At 42.4% G+C, this 20,555-nt stretch overlaps 2 protein-coding genes across 6 annotated transcripts in view; one reads left to right on the plus strand and one right to left on the minus strand.

Moving 5' to 3' along the window:
- LOC124797846 (elongation of very long chain fatty acids protein 4-like) overlaps positions 1–17,756 on the plus strand; it is a 115,999-nt gene extending 98,243 nt beyond the window's left edge. For both annotated transcript variants that reach the window (XM_047260899.1, XM_047260901.1), the window contains 3 exons: positions 12,792–12,848; positions 14,849–15,097; positions 17,355–17,756. In XM_047260899.1, the coding sequence (XP_047116855.1) occupies positions 12,792–12,848; positions 14,849–15,097; positions 17,355–17,525 (477 nt within the window). In that variant the 3' untranslated portion in view covers positions 17,526–17,756. The remainder of the gene's footprint in view (positions 1–12,791; positions 12,849–14,848; positions 15,098–17,354) is intronic.
- LOC124797845 (oxysterol-binding protein-related protein 9) overlaps positions 1–20,555 on the minus strand; it is a 513,791-nt gene that overhangs the window by 466,576 nt on the left and 26,660 nt on the right. The window lies entirely within an intron of this gene.

The following is a 20,555-nucleotide window of genomic DNA, read 5'->3' on the forward strand; positions in this document are numbered from 1 at the left end:
ACTACACAAGATACAGCATCACAGTAACATTTAAAAACTTCTATATGTATGTTGACACTGGACGACTACTTTCCTCTTCCTGGTTGATGGATACGAAAGTAACTACTGGGTAATTAAAGCTTCCGGGCTAAGAGGCCGTGGTCCAATAGTAGAAATACTTCTCCCTGACGTTTCGTTGCCAGCTGCGGGCAACATCATCTGAGGTGAGTCTACGACTGGCTGCTAGGCCGTGGAGGTCCTCTTAGCCCGCAAGTTTTAATTACTGAAGACGCCGGCCGTGAAAGCCTACACACTATAACTACTGGGTGTTTTCCATAGATCCGTAATGCTCAAACTTACGTGGAAATACAGCGTGGTCAACACAGTCAAATGTTTCTGTTTAGTAAAGACGGATACCAATGGCTTTCTAGCTTCTTATTTAGCCTTGCAAGTACCTAACATACAAAACAAATTTTGTATTTTATTGCTGCTTCCTTCCTGCATCCAAACTTTGGCAGCGGTCGGGGAGACGATCCACGGCTGTCACATGACATGTTGCAGCGGGCTGATGTTGTATTCGTATGGACAGACGCATTCGTGGAAGACATTTAGAGGACGATGAGGAGGTGATTCACACAGTGAAGCACTGGCTCCGCCACCAGAACAAGGATTGGTATCGACAGGACATACCCGCTCTTATTTCGCGCTGGAGGAAGGCCATAGAACAGGATGGAGATTACATGGAAAAATAGGGTGTGTACTCCTCACTATGTACAATAATGAATTGTTGAAGAAAAAAATGCGGTGCATTACTTTCTGGGCAACCCTCGTATCTGAATAACGATTGCACACGAAAGGAACGTTCCACAGCTGACGGAGGGAAGAACAATTTGATGGGCTCTGATCTTTCCAATACTGCTTGATATTTCATCACGTCCGTAAGTTTCTTTACTCTCTATCGATTTAAAGTTTATTCAATTATATAATTGCTTGTATCTACAGCTACAGAGCTCATAAACGTCACAAAACAATATCTTGTGAATGTCTTGAATTCTAGGCAAGTTAAACTTTCAACCGTACAGACAACCACAGACAGGAAGTAACTATGAAATAGGGTACACAATTCTGACGGATTACAGTTTCAGTCTCTCATAGGAGAGACGTTCTATGTTGCGTAATAATTCTGTTTTGGTAATTTTTTCATAACTGACCGGGTTGTGTGTAACACCATGTCTTGTGGCGTAAAAGAGGCCAAACGTTCATCTAAATATGAAGTATCGCCAACATCTCTCACGCCAAAGGACCCTTCCTCATTTTTGGCACAGACAAGTAACACTCACAGGATATGATCCGTCATTCAACTAGAGTTAACTACGAAAAGGCAAATTAGAAACTGCTGCAGAGAGACTGTAATGCGGCTCCATCAGCATTCGCGTACTGTGTTGTAGCGCTGCGCCACATCGCTTAGACCCGAACCGAGCTGATACGACCGGATACAACACCGTGACTGTTAGATGTTTTGAGGGTTCCGTTCTCCTTTCCTGCAAAGCAATTCAGTTACCGATGCGGGCAACGGTTCATCATCGTAATGCATACATCGCTGTACTGGCTGCTTTTGTGGCAATGAAGCGAATCACGTAGCCTATGCCCGCTGAGCTCGTATCAAAAACCTTTCCTCATCACTCGGAGGCTCGAGTGTTTATAAGACTTATTTATCAACTGATGATTATGCTACAAGAAAGACGCAATTAATCAAACAATTCACATATCTGAATGTTTCATCAAGCTGCTTATATCACAGGTGGACAGTTCTGAGACATGTACAAAACCCTCTTACTAAAAGTTTGAATCTCTGCGTGTTCCCTACCGTTATTACACTGTTCTGGCACATTAAGCGCTCTCACAGATCTCCGATTTAGAAGTTCTTGTTTTCAATGGCTGGAACCCATTTCTGTCGGCACGTTCAATATTTACTGGAAGAGTGGCAGGGAAGTCTATAGCCTGTCAGGCTGCGAGTCGTGTGAATTATTGTTCTGTGTGTTCTCGTGTTTGAACTGTTTGTGTATGGTGTATCTGCGTCATAGAGAGGTGTACGGGCATTTGCCCAGGCAGGCGTGGGAAATCGCCTAAAAACCCAACTTAGTGTCAATTGTGTGTGTATCCGCCCAACCGTCTTATAATGCGTGTGGATTTGATTCTTATCCCTCCACCTACCTACAGCTTAATCAGAAGAAATAAAACTGTACTTACAGGAAAACGTGATCTGTACGACTTCGGACGCACAGACTGCAGCATTCACAACGAATATATATTTATAAACACTTTAACACTGAGGCGATCGCGAAGATCTCGCTTTCGCAAATGGTAAGTAGCTTTACGAGGTGCATTCAAGTTCTAAGGCCTCCGATTTTTTTTCTAATTAACTACTCACCCGAAATCGATGAAACTGGCGTTACTTCTCGACGTAATCGCCCTGCACACGTACACATTTTTCACAACGCTGGCGCCATGATTCCATGGCAGCGGCGAAGGCTTCTTTAGGAGTCTGTTTTGACCACTGGAAAATGGAAAATCGCTGAGGCAATAGCAGCACGGCTGGTGAATGTGCGGCCAAGGAGAGTGTCTTTGATTGTTGGAAAAAGTCAAAAGTCACTAGGAGCCAGGTCAGGTGAGTAGGGAGCATGAGGAATCACTTCAAAGTTATCACGAAGAAACTGTTGCGTAACGTTAGCTCGATGTGCGGGTGCGTTGTCTTGGTGAAACAGCACACGCGCAGTCCTTCCTGTACGTTTTTGTTGCAGTGCAGGAAGGAATTTGTTCTTCAAAACATTTTCGTAGGATGCACCTGTTACCGTAGTGCCCTTTGGAACGCAATGGGTAAGGATTACGCCCTCGCTGTCCCAGAACATGGACACCATCATTTTTTCAGCACTGGCGGTTACCCGAAATTTTTTTGGTGGTGGTGAATCTATGTGCTTCCATTGAGCTGACTGGCACTTTGTTTCTGGATTGAAAAATGGCATCCACGTCTCATCCATCGTCACAACCAACGAAAAGAAAGTCCCATTCATGCTGTCGTTGCGCGTCAACATTGCTTGGCAACATGCCATGTGGTCGTCCGTCAGCATTCGTGGCACCCACCTGGATGACACTTTTCGCATTTTCAGGTCGTCATGCAGGATTGTGTGCACAGAACCCACAGAAATGCCAACTCTGGAGGCCATCTGTTCAACAGTCATTCGGCGATCCCCAAAAACAATTCTCTCCACTTTCTCGATCACGTCGTCAGACCGGCTTGTGTGAGCCCGAGGTTGTTTCGGTTTGTTGTCACACGATGTTCTGCATTCATTAAACTGTCGCACCCACGAACGCACTTTCGACACAACCATAACTCATCACCACATGTCTCCTTCAACTGTCGATGAATTTCAATTGGTTTCACACCATGCAAATTCAGAAAACGAATGATTGCACGCTGTTCAAATAAGGAAAACGTCGCCATTTTAAGTATTTAAAACAGTTCTCATTCTCTCCGCTGGCGGTAAAATTCCATCTGCCATACGGTGCTGCCATCTCTGGGACGTATTGACAATGAACGCGGCCTCATTTTAAAACAATGCGCATGTTTCTATCTCTTTCCAGTCCAGAGAAAAAAAAATCGGAGGCCTTAGAACTTGAATGCACCTCGTAAAGTGTCGTTTCAGTGTATTCTAACATGACTACATGATTCAGAAGAATATAAAATTAATTATATTTCGAACAACAAATATACTACAGTAACGAGATGTCTAGTGTTTTGCTATGTAGAGCAGCAGAACGACGCTACTGTTAAGCTTCCTTTGGAGTGGCCCCTCCACAACGGCTGGCGTCTGAAAGCTCTCAAAATACGCTTGGATAATGCTGCTTATACCAGAAGACATGCACGGCAAACTCTGAACAGTCAGCGAAGAAGCAGCGCTCAATGATTCATGGCGTAAGAAGGATAACAGAGCCTTATTGTTCAACTACATCGTCGCCAATCAATAACTTAACAATGACAATCACAAAATATGCAGGCGTATCCGCAACTAGCACATAATTATATCTAACCGCGGGGAAGGTGCATGCCACAGATATAATTCATTTTAGGAGGAGATCACTCACAGAACTCTTGTCGATCGATTCTAGATTACAGTGCGTCAATATGGGAGTAACGGAAGAGATCAAAACATTCGCGGAAAGCTGTACAATTTTTCAAGGGCGTGAAGTGCCACAGGAGCTATCAATAATCTTCAGTATGAGGCGCTAGAAGAAAGAGACTGTGCAACACAAAACAGTTTACTATTAAAGTTTAGAGAACTGACGTTTCAAGGAAAGTCGAGAAATATATTACTACGTCGTACACCATGGTTCACGAAATTAATTTGAGAAATATCAGGATTCAATGTGAACGTGCGGAGATGTATTTTTCCTGTGGCCTGCACGCGAATGTAATACGGAGGAAGAGCTGTGGTAAGGAGGGGGGACGACGACGACGACGACGACGACGACGACGACGACGAGGAGGAGGAGGAGGCAAGTTCATCTACAGCGAGGCCCACGCCCACGAGAAAGACAGGCCGCGGCGCGTGTCACAAAGGTAGGCCTAACTCGCTCGCTCAACTCAGAACTCAGCAGACAAACTGCTTTTCTGCATTCGTTAGTTCTTAATTAGGTATTTACGTACAAACGAGAATCTAATATTTTACTGTAATCCTCTATTGTGGAGTCTTACCGTTTATCAGTCATACAATGATCGGAAGTCCATAGATCTACTAATACTTTGTTATGGCTGTGCTGCGTACAATAAAATTACAATCATGCCGAAATGATTATCGGTTGCGTGAGGCACCACATAATCTAGGAAATGAGGACTGTTAAGCAAAAGAGACTTAATGCTATAAACAAGCTGTTATACCATATACATCGAGCACATAACTTACAGCATACTGCCAGGTTGTGTATTTGTTGTAGCACTAGTAATCAGTAAGACTTCATAACAGCAGGTTCCAGTAGAAGATGCAATCTTCGTTTGTACGAACACACCTAGTTATGAGTTAACAGGTGTGGAAACGTAGTTTGCTGAATTGAGCGAGTTCAGGCCTACCCTCGCGACGTACGCACCGCGGCTTGTCTTTCTCGTGGGCCTCGATCTACATTATATTACGTACCCTCCAAAAGACGTCGTAAGGTAACATACTCAGTCATACGTAGAAATGTTGGTTGTTTAGTTTAAAAGGGGGGGGGATGTAGGGACCAAACTGATAGGTCATCGATCCCTCGTTCCAATTAAAATAATTTCACGTGAGTGGGAGTAAAATAATCGAGACATACAGAACATAGCTGGAAGAAAGGAGAAAACCACAAGAATGACAGAAGGGCAACAAACACTAAAAAGGACAAAATCGGACAAGAAAACCACAGACAGAGGCAAGAAAGATGTAGAAGAGATCAAAGCAAGAGAGCGCATTACCATGGCTGGCTGACCATGAGAATAAAAAGGAGAAGCCAGTCACTCTGCAACACATTAAAACCTCCACCCTAAAAGCACTAGGGTGGAGGATACAGAGGGACAAAGAACATGCGCTAAAACTTAGATCAAATGATAAAACCCACCCTCACGAATAAAACTAAAGCTGCTGTTCACGCATAGTCGCCCGCTAGGGTGCTGGGAAAGTTAAAAAGTCCGCCGCAGAATGGCCAAAAGTGGGCAGTCCAGCAAGAGGTGGACGATCGTCATTTGTGAGCCACAGCGACACCGAGGTTAGTCCTCGTGACGGAGGAGATAACCATACGTAGAAAGCATTGGTGGCAAGAAGTCAAAACTAGTTGCACTGCTGTGGCCGCCAAATGCGCCAATTGCGGCATGTAGTGAAAAGCTCTTTATCTAGGTATAACACCACGTTTTAAGCACATTGTTTAGAAAGATTATGACTCATTCACTGCGTTGGATTAAGTGCAGTAAGTAAGTAAAAGAGGATCCAAAAATTCCAACGACGTCGGGAATGATTATGCACTTCTATGTTCCGTGCAGCACAATTTAAAAATGAACGCAGTACGATAATGAGAACAATTTCTAATACGACGTTAGTTTTCTAAAACCCTATGTTCTTCCATTTACGGAGAATATTAAATGCTAACCGCTAGTGGGTTCTCGCAAAGATGAAAATGGAGGAAATATTTTCAGAAAGGAACTGTAGCAAACCATTGCCTTCCCACTGTCCGCAGTTCCCAGTCTAGAAGCAGTCGCCGCTGTCTCCAGATCGCGTGGTCCCCGATTCGATTCTGGCTGGGAACTGGGTGTTTGTACCGTCCAGATCATTTCATCTCATCTTCATCGATGCGCAAATCGCCAAAGGGCGTCAAATACGAAGACTTGCACCAGGCGGCAGAACTACCACAGACGGCGTCTCGAAGCCAATAATGCCATACCATCATTTCATTTATCTTCCTACTGTTGAATTATCCACTATACAGGGTGTTACAATAAGGTACGGCCAAACTTTCAGGAAACATTCCTCACACACAAATAGAGAAAAGCTGTTATGTGAACATGTGTCCGGAAACGCTTAATTTCCATGTTAGAGCTCATTTTAGTTTCGTCAGTATGTACTGTACTTCCCAGTATGTACTGTACTTCCTCGATTCACCGCCAGTTGGCCCAATTGAAGGAAGGTAATGTTGACTTCGGTGCTTGTGTTGACATGCGACTCATTGCTCTACAATACTAGCATCAAGCACATCAGTACGTATCATCAACAGGTTAGTGTTCATCACGAACGTGGTTTTGCAGTCAGTGCAATGTTTACAAATGCGGAGTTGGTAGATGCCCATTTGATATATGCATTAGCACGGGGCAATAGCCGTGGCGCGGTACGTTTGTATCGAGACAGATTTCCAGAACGAAGGTGTCCGGGCAGGAAGACGTTCGAAGCAATTGATCGGCGTCGTAGGGAGCACGGAACTTTCCAGCCTATGACTTGCGACTGGGGAAGACCTAGAACGACGAGGACACCTGCAATGGACGAGGCAATTCTTCGTGCAGTTGACGATAACCCTAATGTCAGCGTCACAGAAGTTGCTGCTGTACAAGGTAACGTTGACCACGTCACTGTATGGAGAGTGCTACGGGAGAACCAGTTGTTTCCGTACCATGTACAGCGTGTGCAGGCACTATCAGTAGCTGATTGGCCTCCACGGGTACACTTCTGCGAATGGTTCATCCAACAATGTGTCAATCCTCATTTCAGTGCAAATGTTCTCTTTACGGATGAGGCTTCATTCCAACGTGATCAAATTGTAAATTTGCACAATCAACCTGTGTGGGCTGACGAGAATCCGCACGCAATTGTGTAATCACGTCATCAACACAGATTTTCTGTGAACGTTTGGGCAGGCATTGTTGGTGATGTCTTGAATGGGCCCCACGTTCTTCCACCTACGATCAATGGAGCACGTTATCATGATTTCATTCGGGATACTCTACCTGCGCTGCTAGAACATGTGCCTTTACAAGCACGACACAACATGTGCTTCACGCACGATGGAGCTCCTGCACATTTCAGTCGAAGTGTTCGTACGCTTCTCAACAACAGAATTCGGTGACCGATGGATTGGTAGAGGCGGACCAATTCCATGGCCTCCACGCTCTCCTGATCTGAACCCTCTTGACTTTCATTTATGGGGGCATTTGAAAGCTCTTGTCTACGCAACCCCGGTACCAAATGTAGAGACTCTTCGTGCTCGTATTGTGGACGGCTGTGATACAATACGCCATTCTCCAGGGCTGCATCAGCGCATCAGGGATTCCATGCGAAGGAGGGTGCATGCATGTATCCTCGCTAACGGAGGACATTTTGAACATTTCCTGTAACAAATTGTTTGAAGTCACGCTGGTACGTTCTGTTGCTGTGTTTCCGTTCCATGATTAATGTGATTTGAAGAGAAGTAATAAAATGAGCTCTAACATGGAAAGTAAGCGTTTCCCGACACATGTCCACATAACATTTTCTTTCTTTATGTGTGAGGAATGTTTCCTGAAAGTTTGGCCGTACCTTCTTGTAACACCCTGTATATTCAACATTTATGGATTATCTGAAACAAACTACACATGTCAACGTTTCGAATAACTATGACTTTATGCACTGGCGACAGGTGTAGGAGAAGCGAACAACGCATACTGATTAAGTCCGAATAATTTCGCATAAAAAAACAAAAACCAAAAAAAGACGACTCCAAGGGAGAAATACTTTCTGAAAAATTATTCGCTTTAATCCAAAATAATTTACTCGTATTTTATTGCTAGTACGTTCGTAAGTAGTACAGAGATAAAACACTTTTTGTTAAGCGGCGGAATAGTTTGTACTATTTCAGGACGAACACAACTGGGGCAGCTTGTCGCAAAACTTCATAGTTTAAGTGCTGTGTGTGAGCCAGATTGGTCCTCGTAGGGAGTTGACGACATAATTATTTACTAAGCATAGTGATATCCATGAATGTGACTGACTCGATGTGAACGCATTCATTCTAGAAATGTGACGAACAAGCGTTTATAGCTCAGGATCAAAATATTCCGTTTACTAAACTGAAGAACTGTTAAGCTGCTTTCAAAATTTTAGTGGAATATTGTAATTAAAAAAATATGATCTGCGTTAACAATATACGAAAAGGTCGATCTCTTCAATAGCGTTGGTATGGGCGGTACATATTTTCTTAGAGAAATGTGCCAGTTCTAACAACTGATAGTATCCACCTGATAATAAAATTTTCCTGGTTTAATGCACACCGGGGGTACAAATAATGGAAATATCTGAAGTTAAATAATAGTGATACAAAAAAAAAATGATCCACAAAAGCCTTGTGGATCCCACTCATTTTCGGAATCAATTACTTCACTAGATACAATTTCTCATCGGTCCACCTTCAGTTTAGTGGCAGCATCTTCGTATAAGACACTATTTCGGACCAGCGTTTCTTACATAGTATTCCGCGTAACACAGATTCTGTGAATTTCTTCATTCTTTATGGTTCAAACCACAAAAATATTAATGGAGAAACTATTGAGGTTTCCTACCTAGTGAGCTACCCGACAGTTCAACGTGACTGAGCCTACTCATTTGCAGAAAATCTTATTAAACAAGCCACTGTGGAGATGGTGAGTTATATGTTAGGTAAAATCCAGCAAAAAAAAAAAAAAAAAGAAAAAAAAAAAAAAAAAGAAAAAAAAAAAAAAACGGTATCTCATTTTCGAATGACATCATACCTCACCGCAAAAATTGAGTACCAATACGATATTATAAGTAACCGTCCTTCGGACACCGCTATGTATTTTGGAACGAATCTCTGGATGTCACGAGAAGCGGACCGCCCGTATAAAATGACGCGGTGAGTGTTGCGTTGTCAGCGGAGAAGCAATAACAGCAGAATGGGCCAGGTCAGCTCAGTAACACTGAACGTTGACTAATTTAATGTCTGTTCAAACAAATTTCGGGCTTGCAGCCAGTCGTCGTTCAATACTTCGCACGATATTTCAACTGAGCACCAGCCAATCATCTTCAGGTGAGCCGTCGCGGACTGGCGAAAACGTCCTCCGTTCCGCAATATATAGCGCACTTTAACTATTCTGCGCACGCGTCGAAAACGATAGATGAACCACACTGCCCGCCGGCAGCGCCCTCGCTGGTGGAATAGCGGAACTGAGTCGCCCTCTGCGTTGCTGTTTGCCGCGGCCTTCGGCGCACTCTGTCGTCTTCGATTAGAGCAAATCGTGGAGATGATGGGATTCCATGCACTGTACAGCTGGTAGCCGCTGTTTAACAGATTTTCCGCCAGTCGTATTTCTACGGATTCTTTAATAATGGAGTCCCAGAAAGGCGTTGCTGTGGACAAAATCATTGTTTTGTCATACTCCATTGAATGTCCAGTAGAAATACAATGTTCAGCAATAGCCGACTTGCTTGGCTGCAAAAGGCGGGTGTAACGATGTTCAGTGCAGCGTTCTTTAATGTCACTTGAGTAACAAATCCGTTAAGGACTTTTCAATTCTTCCGATGCTACTCGAGTCGACTGCTGGTGATATGATTCTGAAGTGGAAACGCGAAGGAACAACCTATCTAAGCCAAGACAGCCAGACCTAATGTACCGACGGGCAGTGGCAGTCGAGCATTGGGCGGCGGTCGTAAAAAACCGTACGAAATCAGTGAAAGCTCTCACTAGAGTCCAGAAGTGCTACCAGCATTCCAGCAAGCACAATGATGGTGCTTATGGAGTTCAAAAGAATGCGGTACAGTGGTCGAGCAGATTCTCAGTTATATATTTCTGTAGTCACTGTGAGGTAAGGAGTAGGTGATGTTACAATATGGGTGTCTTAATGGTCGAACAGATCCCGTCATTGTGGAGTAAGGAGTACACTGTCTTACGGTATGGATGTCTTTTCATGGTTTTCATGGTTTTGGAGTGAGTTCTTTATTACGCTTGAGAAAACCATATTTGTATAAGGATATGAGCACATTTTAGAGCAATGCGTACTGCCTACAGTAAAAGCAGTTCGGAGGCGAAGATTGACAGCATCAGTATTATAATGTACTCCGTCTTAAAGCAGAATCTATAAAGCAATGTGGACAGCAACATTCCTAAAATGGACTGGCCTACCCAGAGTCCCGACCAAACTCAACGGAACTCTTTGGTGATAAATTAGAATGTCGCCTTCGCTCGAGACCTCAGCGTTCAACATCACTAACTCCTCTGGTTTCGGCTCTTTGTGAAGAACGGGCTCCCGTTCCTCCACTGACATTCAGCAACCTCACTGAAAGTGAGCCCTCATTAATAGGTATAAAGATGCGTTCGATCAGATAGTGTATACGGAATTACTTTTCGTCTCAAACCACGCATATTTTCATTACAAACTGATGAATATAAAGATGTAGATAGACTCACATACGAACTGCAGTTATTGGATATCTTTACGAAAACGCTTAATTGGATGATCTTTTATGCAAATGTCGCCAAATACGTGAAATATTCGAGCCTTTAAATTCTTTTTTTAAAAAAAGATAGAACACCTTGGGACAACTGCATTGAAATCTGTAGCGATTGGCCTATTTTATGGAGGCGAGGATCTCAAAAATATCGCCAAAAACTGTTCTATCACCCACTGCACGATCCACAGGCAGACACTTGCAAAGAAAAAGATTATCCCTCCAATTATAAGAAGAGTCTTGAATGGGCCATAAAAATTATTAACTTTATAAAATCTTTGCCACTAATTGATCGTTTATTTCGAAGACTATCTGAGGCTGCACCTAGTCCTTCTTTTACATACTGAGGTTAGATGGTTATCTGGAACAGACACACCAGTATATATTTTTGAGCTGAGGGATGAGGTGCTTGGTTTTACTGTAGAACACAATTTCAAATTGAAAGGTGGATTATTTAATAGAAATCAGGTGCTTCGAATTGACTACTTAGGATACATATTAAGAAATGAAAGATTTTAACTTTGACCTACAAAATGCAAACGAGTAAAGTATTTACTGCTCATGCAAAAATTCTTGCTTAAAAAACAGAATTGTGGTGAAATTCTTGCTCTCCAGCGAGTCTGAGTGCTTCCCAACAATAAAAGGCTTTATAGAACAGAAGCGATTGTTGTAGATTATTCACTATGTGAAGGGTTCCCCAAATGAACAGCAGATTAAATATACATATTAATTGTTGGTTAAAACCTCGTTTATTGTCCACGCACGCCTTTCTACAGTGTCAGCAGAAAAATACGAAACTTTTATTCATCATTAGGAGAAAAAAATATAAATATTTAATACGTAAAAACAAAAAATTAAAATTCTAGTGCAGTTTAAAAAATAAATATCCTCAACTGTCGCTAAAGGTCATGATGGTACTTTCACTATTTGTAACTACATGTATGTGCGAAACAGGGTTCGCAGCTCATGTGCCGAGAAAAAATTCAAATGGCTCTGAGCACTGTGGGACTTAACTGCCGTGGTCATCAGTCGCCTAGAACTTAGAACTACTTAAACCTAACTAACCTAAGGACATCACACACATCCATGCCCGAGGCAGGATTCGAACCTGCGACCAGAAAAAGAAGTACCGCAGCAGACTGTCGACATGTCATGGGAATACAACTTTCGTCCATAAGAACTATTATTACGTATAGCTGCGAAAATTATCAGTATCACTCACCGCATAAAATAAAAACGGAAAAGTCCTGTCTGGTTATATTATTTTAAAAGCAAAATACTTCAGAACTTCTTGGTTCAGTTTGATAGTACTTTTTTTAAACAAATTTTATTTGAGAATTGTTATTTTCGTTGCAAATAATCCATTCACAGAATGTAGCAAAACATACTTTAGATACAAAGTAGGGGGCCCTCGATAAAAGTGGGGATAAAAGGGATGCCACTTATCGAAAAGATTAAGAAACGCTTGTCTAGACGCATGCACAATAAATTGAAATTAACTCTTTGACAATTACCACCATCACCTTCATCGAAACAAAAACTGTTCGCTAGTGACGAAGATGGAAGTAGTCATCCGCAAGTTGTTTCAGGTTACACTGAATGCAAAGCTCCACGAATGTCTTTCATGTAATATCTGAATGATTGCCTTGTTGCCTTGCAACACTAAAAATCTATTTTCTTCTTCCGGCGAAAAAATAATTGTCTCAGGAACAATTTTCTCTGATGTCGTTCATTGCATTTCGAAGCCCACGTGCTTGAGACGTAAGTGTGTTGTGTGCTCATGCAACTGTAAATAGAATTTTGTTTCCTATGTTTCAGCTCGTGTCGGTGTTCTGGTATGGAATGATCGTACGCATGGCTGACCTCACAGAGACGGTAAGCACGTCATATCTCCGGCGTGAAGTGGCTGTCTCCATCCTTGATAAGCTATAAATAATAATGAAATGTTACTACCAGTTCAGCTATACCCTCACGCAAGGGAGTAGAGAATAAGCGAAGGCTGAGTCGTGCCCTGAACTTTGATGGAAATTTTCATTGCTGGGTCGGTAATACGTGAGCTACTGTAACACTGATGTAAAAAAAAAGTTAAGCATAATCAAAAAATTGTCAAAGAGCGAGTAGGGCTATCGCTCTGAGGGTTCGCTAAAAACTTAATTCTGTGTATACTGCATGTTATCGACATCAATACTGGCAATATATCGGTCCTTGGAGTTTCAAGACTTTCGACAATGATTTAATTTTAAGTGATGTAACTACAAATTAACCATTTTACGACCTTTTCCTTCGCTTGAATCGTAAAACCTTGGTTCTTGTCAACTTTCATGGTTCTAGATAGACGGGAAGTGCCCTATTGGTTTTGATGAGTAAGTTTGCGAGTATCAAAATGTGTGAGATAAACGACCGTATCTTTTGATTGTACCGACTTCGACAGCAGCTAGAATCGAATGAACAATACGGTCCATGAAGAATTAATCTCGACCAAGTGGGCTTCTGAAAAATAGCGCATGTATCTGCACCCCCCCCCCCCCCCCCCCCACCAACCACACAAGACAGAAAACTGTTCTCCTTTTCCTTCTGAAGGATGAACGACAGTAGTACTTTGCAGAAACATTCCACCACTCATTCACAGTTTTATCTCCATCATAAACGGTCCTGGTTTAGTACTGCCTTGAGTGGGACACACCTAACACTTTCGGGTGATACCTATATAGAGGGATTATTTTTTCTATACTCTTAACATGAAGTAGTTGGGATATAAAATCCCGGGTGAGCCCGCAGGCAGAGTGCATAGTGGGGTTCTAGGTGCCTTTCTCTCTGTACAACAGAGATATTTGACAGAACGCTAAAAGTGAGAACTGCCTATGTCAACAGTAAATTATACAGTCATTACCGAACATTATTTCCCTATCTCAAAGTACTCAGTTTATGATCATCCTCCATCTTCATAATTTGTACCGGAAAGATTTGGGACATCATAAAGCTCTACGACTCCGATACAATGCGAAAGAGAAACTGCAACTCCTGAGAGACAGTAATCTGAAAAGTGCTGTTGTCAGACGTTGTTGGCTTTGCAGCTAGGGCCAGATATTGGCCATGTCGTGAAATATTTGTGTTCGCCGATTTTTTTAATTTACGGTTGTCTCAGGACCATCGGCAAGATGTGCTAGACCTTCTTCATGAAATGCGAGGATTGTAACCAGCAAAATACAAGAAAGTTTTAAATAATGTATTTCTTGCATTTCATCGTAAACTTCACCAACAGGCTACAGTCTCCACTCATCGAAAATACGAACGAAAGTGAAATATAATAGGTGTGACGCACAGCTTGTTAGATTTAAATCCTGCACCTATGCCAAGCAGGGATTTCCTACAGAAAGTGTAATTTCGTTTTCTGGATAAATCCAGTCATTCATTTACGGTAACTGCTCGTCTTTTTCCTTTTAGTTTTGCTCCCCGATTATGCTTAACTTTTCGACATTAGTGTACTTGCGGAAACTGGCGTGTTCCAGTTAACTGAGGCGTACGCAGAAGGCTGCCGTATCTCTAATGTAAACTTCGCGACATAGTGACCCAGTCAGCCATGCTAGCTGGCATAGCAAAGGCGCAATCCCTGTTATCAAAGGGTATTCGATTCAGCTCTCTCTCTCTCTCTCTCTCTCTCTCTCTCTCTCACTCACTCACTCACACACACACACACACACACACACACACACACACACACACACACACACACACATATATATATATATATATATATATATATATATATATAGAGAGAGAGAGAGAGAGAGAGAGAGAGAGAGAGAGGGAGAGAGGTGGGGGGGGAGGGAATAAAATTATCTCTATTGTTACTGTCAAACTGACTTTGTTGACAGGCTATTTTCGTGCTGCGCAAGAAATTCTTGCAAGCTTCCTTCCTACACCTGTACCACCATACGACATCACTGCTGCTCAGCTGGTCCGTAGCTAAGTACACGGCAGGTGGGGTGTGTGTATTCCCACTGATGGTCAACTCGCTGGTGCACACCGTCATGTACACATACTACCTGCTGTCTGCTATCGGTGCCCTCACAGCCACACAGACTGTACTGCACTGGAAGAGGCGCCTCACGACGTTGCAGATGGTAGGTCCACAAGCAATAGATGATTCGAATTTGGAGTCAGAACACAAAACCAGTACATTACCAATATTGCTGAATTACTTTTTTTCTTTTTTCCTGTTTCACCAAATGTTTAATGCTTACAGTGCCAAGGCCAGAATACTCACGGGGAATTTGTAATTATAACATGAAAAGAGCATAGAAGTAAATGAAGACAACGTAATGCAACACAACAAAACAGCTACGAAGAAACGATAAAGAAATGAAGCTGCTATTTGGGATTGTTTTTCATTAATGACATATGACGAACTGACAGCCTTGTATACAGAATCTCGCACATATTACCAACAATACACTATCTTACTCTAGGTCAAATACAAACTTGAACCCGCTACTTTTATTTAGAGTTAACGTTTGATCCACATTTCAGAAGAGGCAATTAAAATACTGTCTAGATTCTTAGCATCTGGCAGTCGTGTGTCGAGGTTTTACGATGATACGTAAGCCGATTTCTTGAATTTTCACTGACGGCAATGACTACGAAAATAGAATACAATGCTACCGCAGTTATCAGGCTACACATTCAGTTGAGAATCTGGATTGCATTGTATCAGCGCCAAAAGTAGCTGTTTGATGGAAGTCTGCGACACACTGAGGGGACAAAAGTCATGGGATAGCGATATGCACATATAGAGATGGCGATAGTATCGCGTACGCAAGGTATAGGACAGCGAATTGACGGAGCTGTCATTTGTACTCAGATGACTCGTGAAAATATTTCAGACGTTACTATGGCGGCACGACGGGAATTAACAGCCTCTGAACACGGATTCACAATTAGAGCTAGACGTATGGGACATTCTGTTTCGGAAATCTTTAGCGAATTCTATATTCCGAGATCCACAGTGTCAAGAGTGTGCCGAGAATACCAAATTTTCGGCATTACCTCTCACCACAGACAACGCAGTGGCCAACGGCCTTCACTTAACGACCAAGTGCAGCAGCGTTTGCACAAAGCACAGAGTTGTCAGTGCTAACAGACAAGCAACACTGCGTGAAATATCCACAGAAATCAATGTGAGATGTACGGCGAACGGGTCCGTTAGGATAGTGAGACGAAATGCAATGCCTTTTTCTGTTTATTATTGTAAAATATTGAGTGGCTATATTCCATTCACTTCAGCAGACCCGAATCCTTTAATGGTTTGACCAGTGCACACCAAAGCATCTCCGTTACCTTGACACAAACTAACTCCCTATCCACAAACTCAGGGGATGGCGTCACCAAGGCCGATTATTTCTCCTCAATAACACCGTTGACATTTCAAAGGTTTATTTGCATCTGATAGTATTGTGTGGCGAAGGTGATAATCTTTTATCAACTACTACCTCGCGGTGTGCAATAAAGATTCAAACTAAAAAATGGGATTCATATTTTCTTAACTCAGTTACGAATAAGAGAGGTTCCCCCCCTTTTTTTTTAAGCTGGCAGCTACTCCAACTTTCTCAAAGAATCAGTAAGACGAAAATTTTAGAGGGGGCAGGAAACGATTGTGAGGCTTTAAGAAGTGAATAGTACACTCCTAAATTTATAGCTCTGTCATATCTGTAATTAAATGCGCACCTTCAACTAGACAGAAACAAAAAGGAATTACCAAAGTTTTTCGTCGTAAACTACTAGTAAAACGTAATGGAGGTGGAACATCAAATTAGTTTTTTTAAATCTTCAGCAAACAAATCATTCAACATCCTGACCATTTCGCTCACCCAATTATTTAAGTTGCGTGCGAAAGAAAGGTCACAATCAGTCACATTCAACATCGCTGACTGATATTTCCTCTTCATCACCCCTTCCCACGAATGCTACCTGCCTATTATCACTGACGCTGAAAGTACTGTAACAGGTAAGCAGATGGATCCAGGTATCACCCTTTCACACGTTACCTATGATTTAAATATTTTTAAAGCATGAATAATTTACGTGCCTGATATTAAGTCGAAATGTATGAGCACTAAGCTCCAGAACGAGTTATGTCGACACATATAAACACATACTCAGCATTTGATGAGGGAATCAAGTCAGAGGAGGATAGATAACAAGGAGTGGAATCAAACTACCATTGGAGATACATAACTTGGCTCCGTCACAGGTTTGTACGCTTTTTCTGTAACAATATCCAAATTGTCACACTTACAAAAACTGTATATTAGCGTAATTTTATATGCTGACGGTTCAGTGTGTACAGCTTATTTCTAACGGTATCGTACATTGTGTTTGCAGGTGCAGTTCGTCATCCTCATAATCCACTCGATGAATATGATTCATCCTGACTGTCCAGTGCCTCGAGTGCTCTTTTACCTTCATTTTCCGAACCTCGTTATGAATTTCTATCTCTTCTACGGGTTCTACCAACGAGCGTACAATCCTGCAACAAAGTGTGCTAAAGACTGAAAATGGCGTTTTATTATCACCAGCTTATAAGTTTTAAGAGACTAGTATACAAGTTTTCAGTTACTGGGCAACGGACCTCATGGACAACGTGCTACTAATTTTTAGAACTCGCCACAGAATAGGCCGCCTGGTCTGTAAGTGTTATTGCTCTCGTCTGACATTTCAACAATATGAATCGTTGCCGAACAAGGTCAGAATTGATGCGTGTGAATTCTCGCACTCAACTTTTGTCAGTCCATATGTACAAAGTTTTCCTTAGTAAAACAGTAAAGTATAGCAAGCACGTCATTTATTTTCCTTTACACGTTTTTTGAGAGGAGCAATATACAGCCTACTACATTTCTCAATACTTTAAAGACACACTATCGCCTGCTAAAAGTTTATGTCAAGAGAGGGGGAGAGGGAAATCATAATTTGTGTACAGTAGCGCAGCGCAAACCGGTTCTATGAAGCCACTACAAGCTAATCAAGTTGCGATGTACGTACTGTTTATTAAGTGTTCCATGTAGAAACACACCGAAGAGTACAATATCAGAATGAATGAGCCAAAATGGAAGTGTTCATGTGTCGAATGGCAACGAGGAACAAAATAGAAGCAGACGTCTCCAGGAAATCGGCAAAACGTGGCCCTTTCAACACTGAATACTACTGCAAGGCAGCATACAATTTTTGTTCGGTAAAAGAAAATTTCTAATTCCTCCGTGGTTGTGTTTGCTACTGCTCTGGGCTAGTGCTGTTTGTAAGACGTCTCCCTCCGCGAAACCTAAGAAATGAATGAGTACTGTAATACTGGAGTCCGCTGCCCACTAACAACAGGAGCAGCGCCTTGCAGCGGTTTTCCACATCTTACACCGTTGTTACACAGAGACTATTTTCGTTTCGCCTGCTTTATACCACTTCGAAGCACAACAGCGGAAGAGAAGTTGAGGGAGTCAACGCAGAAACATACCAACGAGAATAACCGTCGTACTGATATGGATAGAACAGCTGGTGTGCCATCAGCAAAAGGAGTCGCCTAACTCTTATTGTTATGAACGATACAGCGGTCATTATAGGAAATATCTTCAGTAGAGGAAATATATCCCATAGACACATGTATCGCACATTAAAAAGTGGAGTATTATTTAACATAATTCTAAGTGTTACAAGGAGGGCTGTTTCGAAGCGTGGAAGACCGCTCGCTGAGAAGTACCAAATGATGTCGATGATGGTTTATTTGTTTTTATTTAGCGTAAGGCCACATCACAAACAAATAGTATTACAATTTACTTAAAATACAAACTAATATTCAAGCCATGAATATAGTCTACCGATCCCTCCGTCATCACCAGGAACTCTCTTGGATCGCCAGGGAAAGCTCTCAGAGGAGATTCTTGAATGACATGGCGAACAGTCTGCTATCCAGCGCCACAATCTTAACTCTGTACAGTTATTCTTTCTTCCACTTGTGCAGAGTCGGCACTTCTTGCAGTGCTGGTTCTCACTCGGTTAAGAACCGAACAGATCTTCGGTGACAATTCAAAGCCAAGTGGCTTCCTCGATATAACATTCTTGTGGTTTCCAGGGATGGGTGACGAAGCGAAGCCTGTCTTTGCTGATGCTTGGAATGTCTGCTAGAACAGGATGTTTCTGTATTTTTTTAATGTTCGATGATGTTATTTTGGCATTGAATTGTTTAGCACACTCGTTTTCAGTGTCCTTACCAACAAGAGGATCTTACGCACTGATCCTATTCGGCTTTCTTCTTTCTTACACGATTTGAATGTAAGCACACGGACATCAATTTCAAAAATCAGTACGGTACAGTTCTCGAAAAGATGCCTCTGAAGTTAAGAAGATTTCGGAGTCCTGTTAAGTAAAAAACACGATAACAAACACATTACGCCACACAGTCAGCTACCGGCGAATACGTCAGTTAACAAATTATTGTGCTTAACTAAGCTCAGAAATCTTCCTCTTTTCAATGGCAATTTTTTAGTGAATCACGAAATTTAGGGTACTGGCCTACAAATCCAGTAAATATCAAGAAAACCGAAAAGGGCCATTCCGTAAGGTTCCATGCTCTGGCCTTCGACGGGCCAATCGGGACCGACCGACCGCCGTGTTATCCTCTGCCAATGGCGTCAACATGGACGAGCAAGCTGTCACCACACCACTCTCCTGGTCGTCATCGGGTATCTTGGGCTTGGAGCTGTTACCACTCAGCCAAGTAGCTCCTCAGAAGGCTAAGTGTACCCCAATCCAGACCTCCCACCGAGTAAAAATTCCTGGCAGTATAGGTAATCGAACCCGGGTCTCTCGCACGGCATTCAGTCGCACTGACCAGTCAGCTGCGGAAGCAGACTTCTTCCGTAAGGTTCCCTTGTAAAATAGAGACGAATACTGTTGAAGTACCATGTAACATCACCATTAGGAATCTATTAGAGGTTTTTACATTTTGTTCCACGTATGGTGCCATATTTATCACGACAAACGGGCCAATGTTACTCTCGCCAAGCTGTACGTATAGTATTACAGTAGAAACTGAACTGTGTGAGTGCTAAAGATCACAAAATATAGCGTTCATAGATGGCAAAAGATCATCTTGAATACATCTGGAACGGAGTCGTACTATACAAGATGGTTCAGGAAAAGTGTGTAATTTTCAAGAACTTAGTAACGCTAGTGGTCCGTAGCAAACACAGGGCTGTTGAAAAGGTTTTCTTTTGTACGGGTCCCGGAGGGAGACGGTACCAGTTGTCTCTTCCTGCAGCGTTGGCGTAAGACACAAACTTAAAGTTAGACGCTATTTCAAAGGACAGACGCACCACGGCAACAAGCAGGTGGGCGAGTCCAAGGAATAGATGACCGACGGAAAAAATGCTCCATTAGAAAAACATTTTACAAGAATGAAGTTAGAAGTATTTGAGAGAGTGTTCTGACAGAGTTTTCTTTGGAGGAACCGACGTGACACAACAGTTTTGATAGGAGAATAATTGGTGCGGTGGCTTCTTTGACGCCAAAGGTTCGAAAGATGAAAGTAGAGGTGAC

Source organism: Schistocerca piceifrons, chromosome 5, assembly GCF_021461385.2.
Source record: "Schistocerca piceifrons isolate TAMUIC-IGC-003096 chromosome 5, iqSchPice1.1, whole genome shotgun sequence".
NCBI lineage: Eukaryota > Metazoa > Arthropoda > Insecta > Orthoptera > Acrididae > Schistocerca > Schistocerca piceifrons.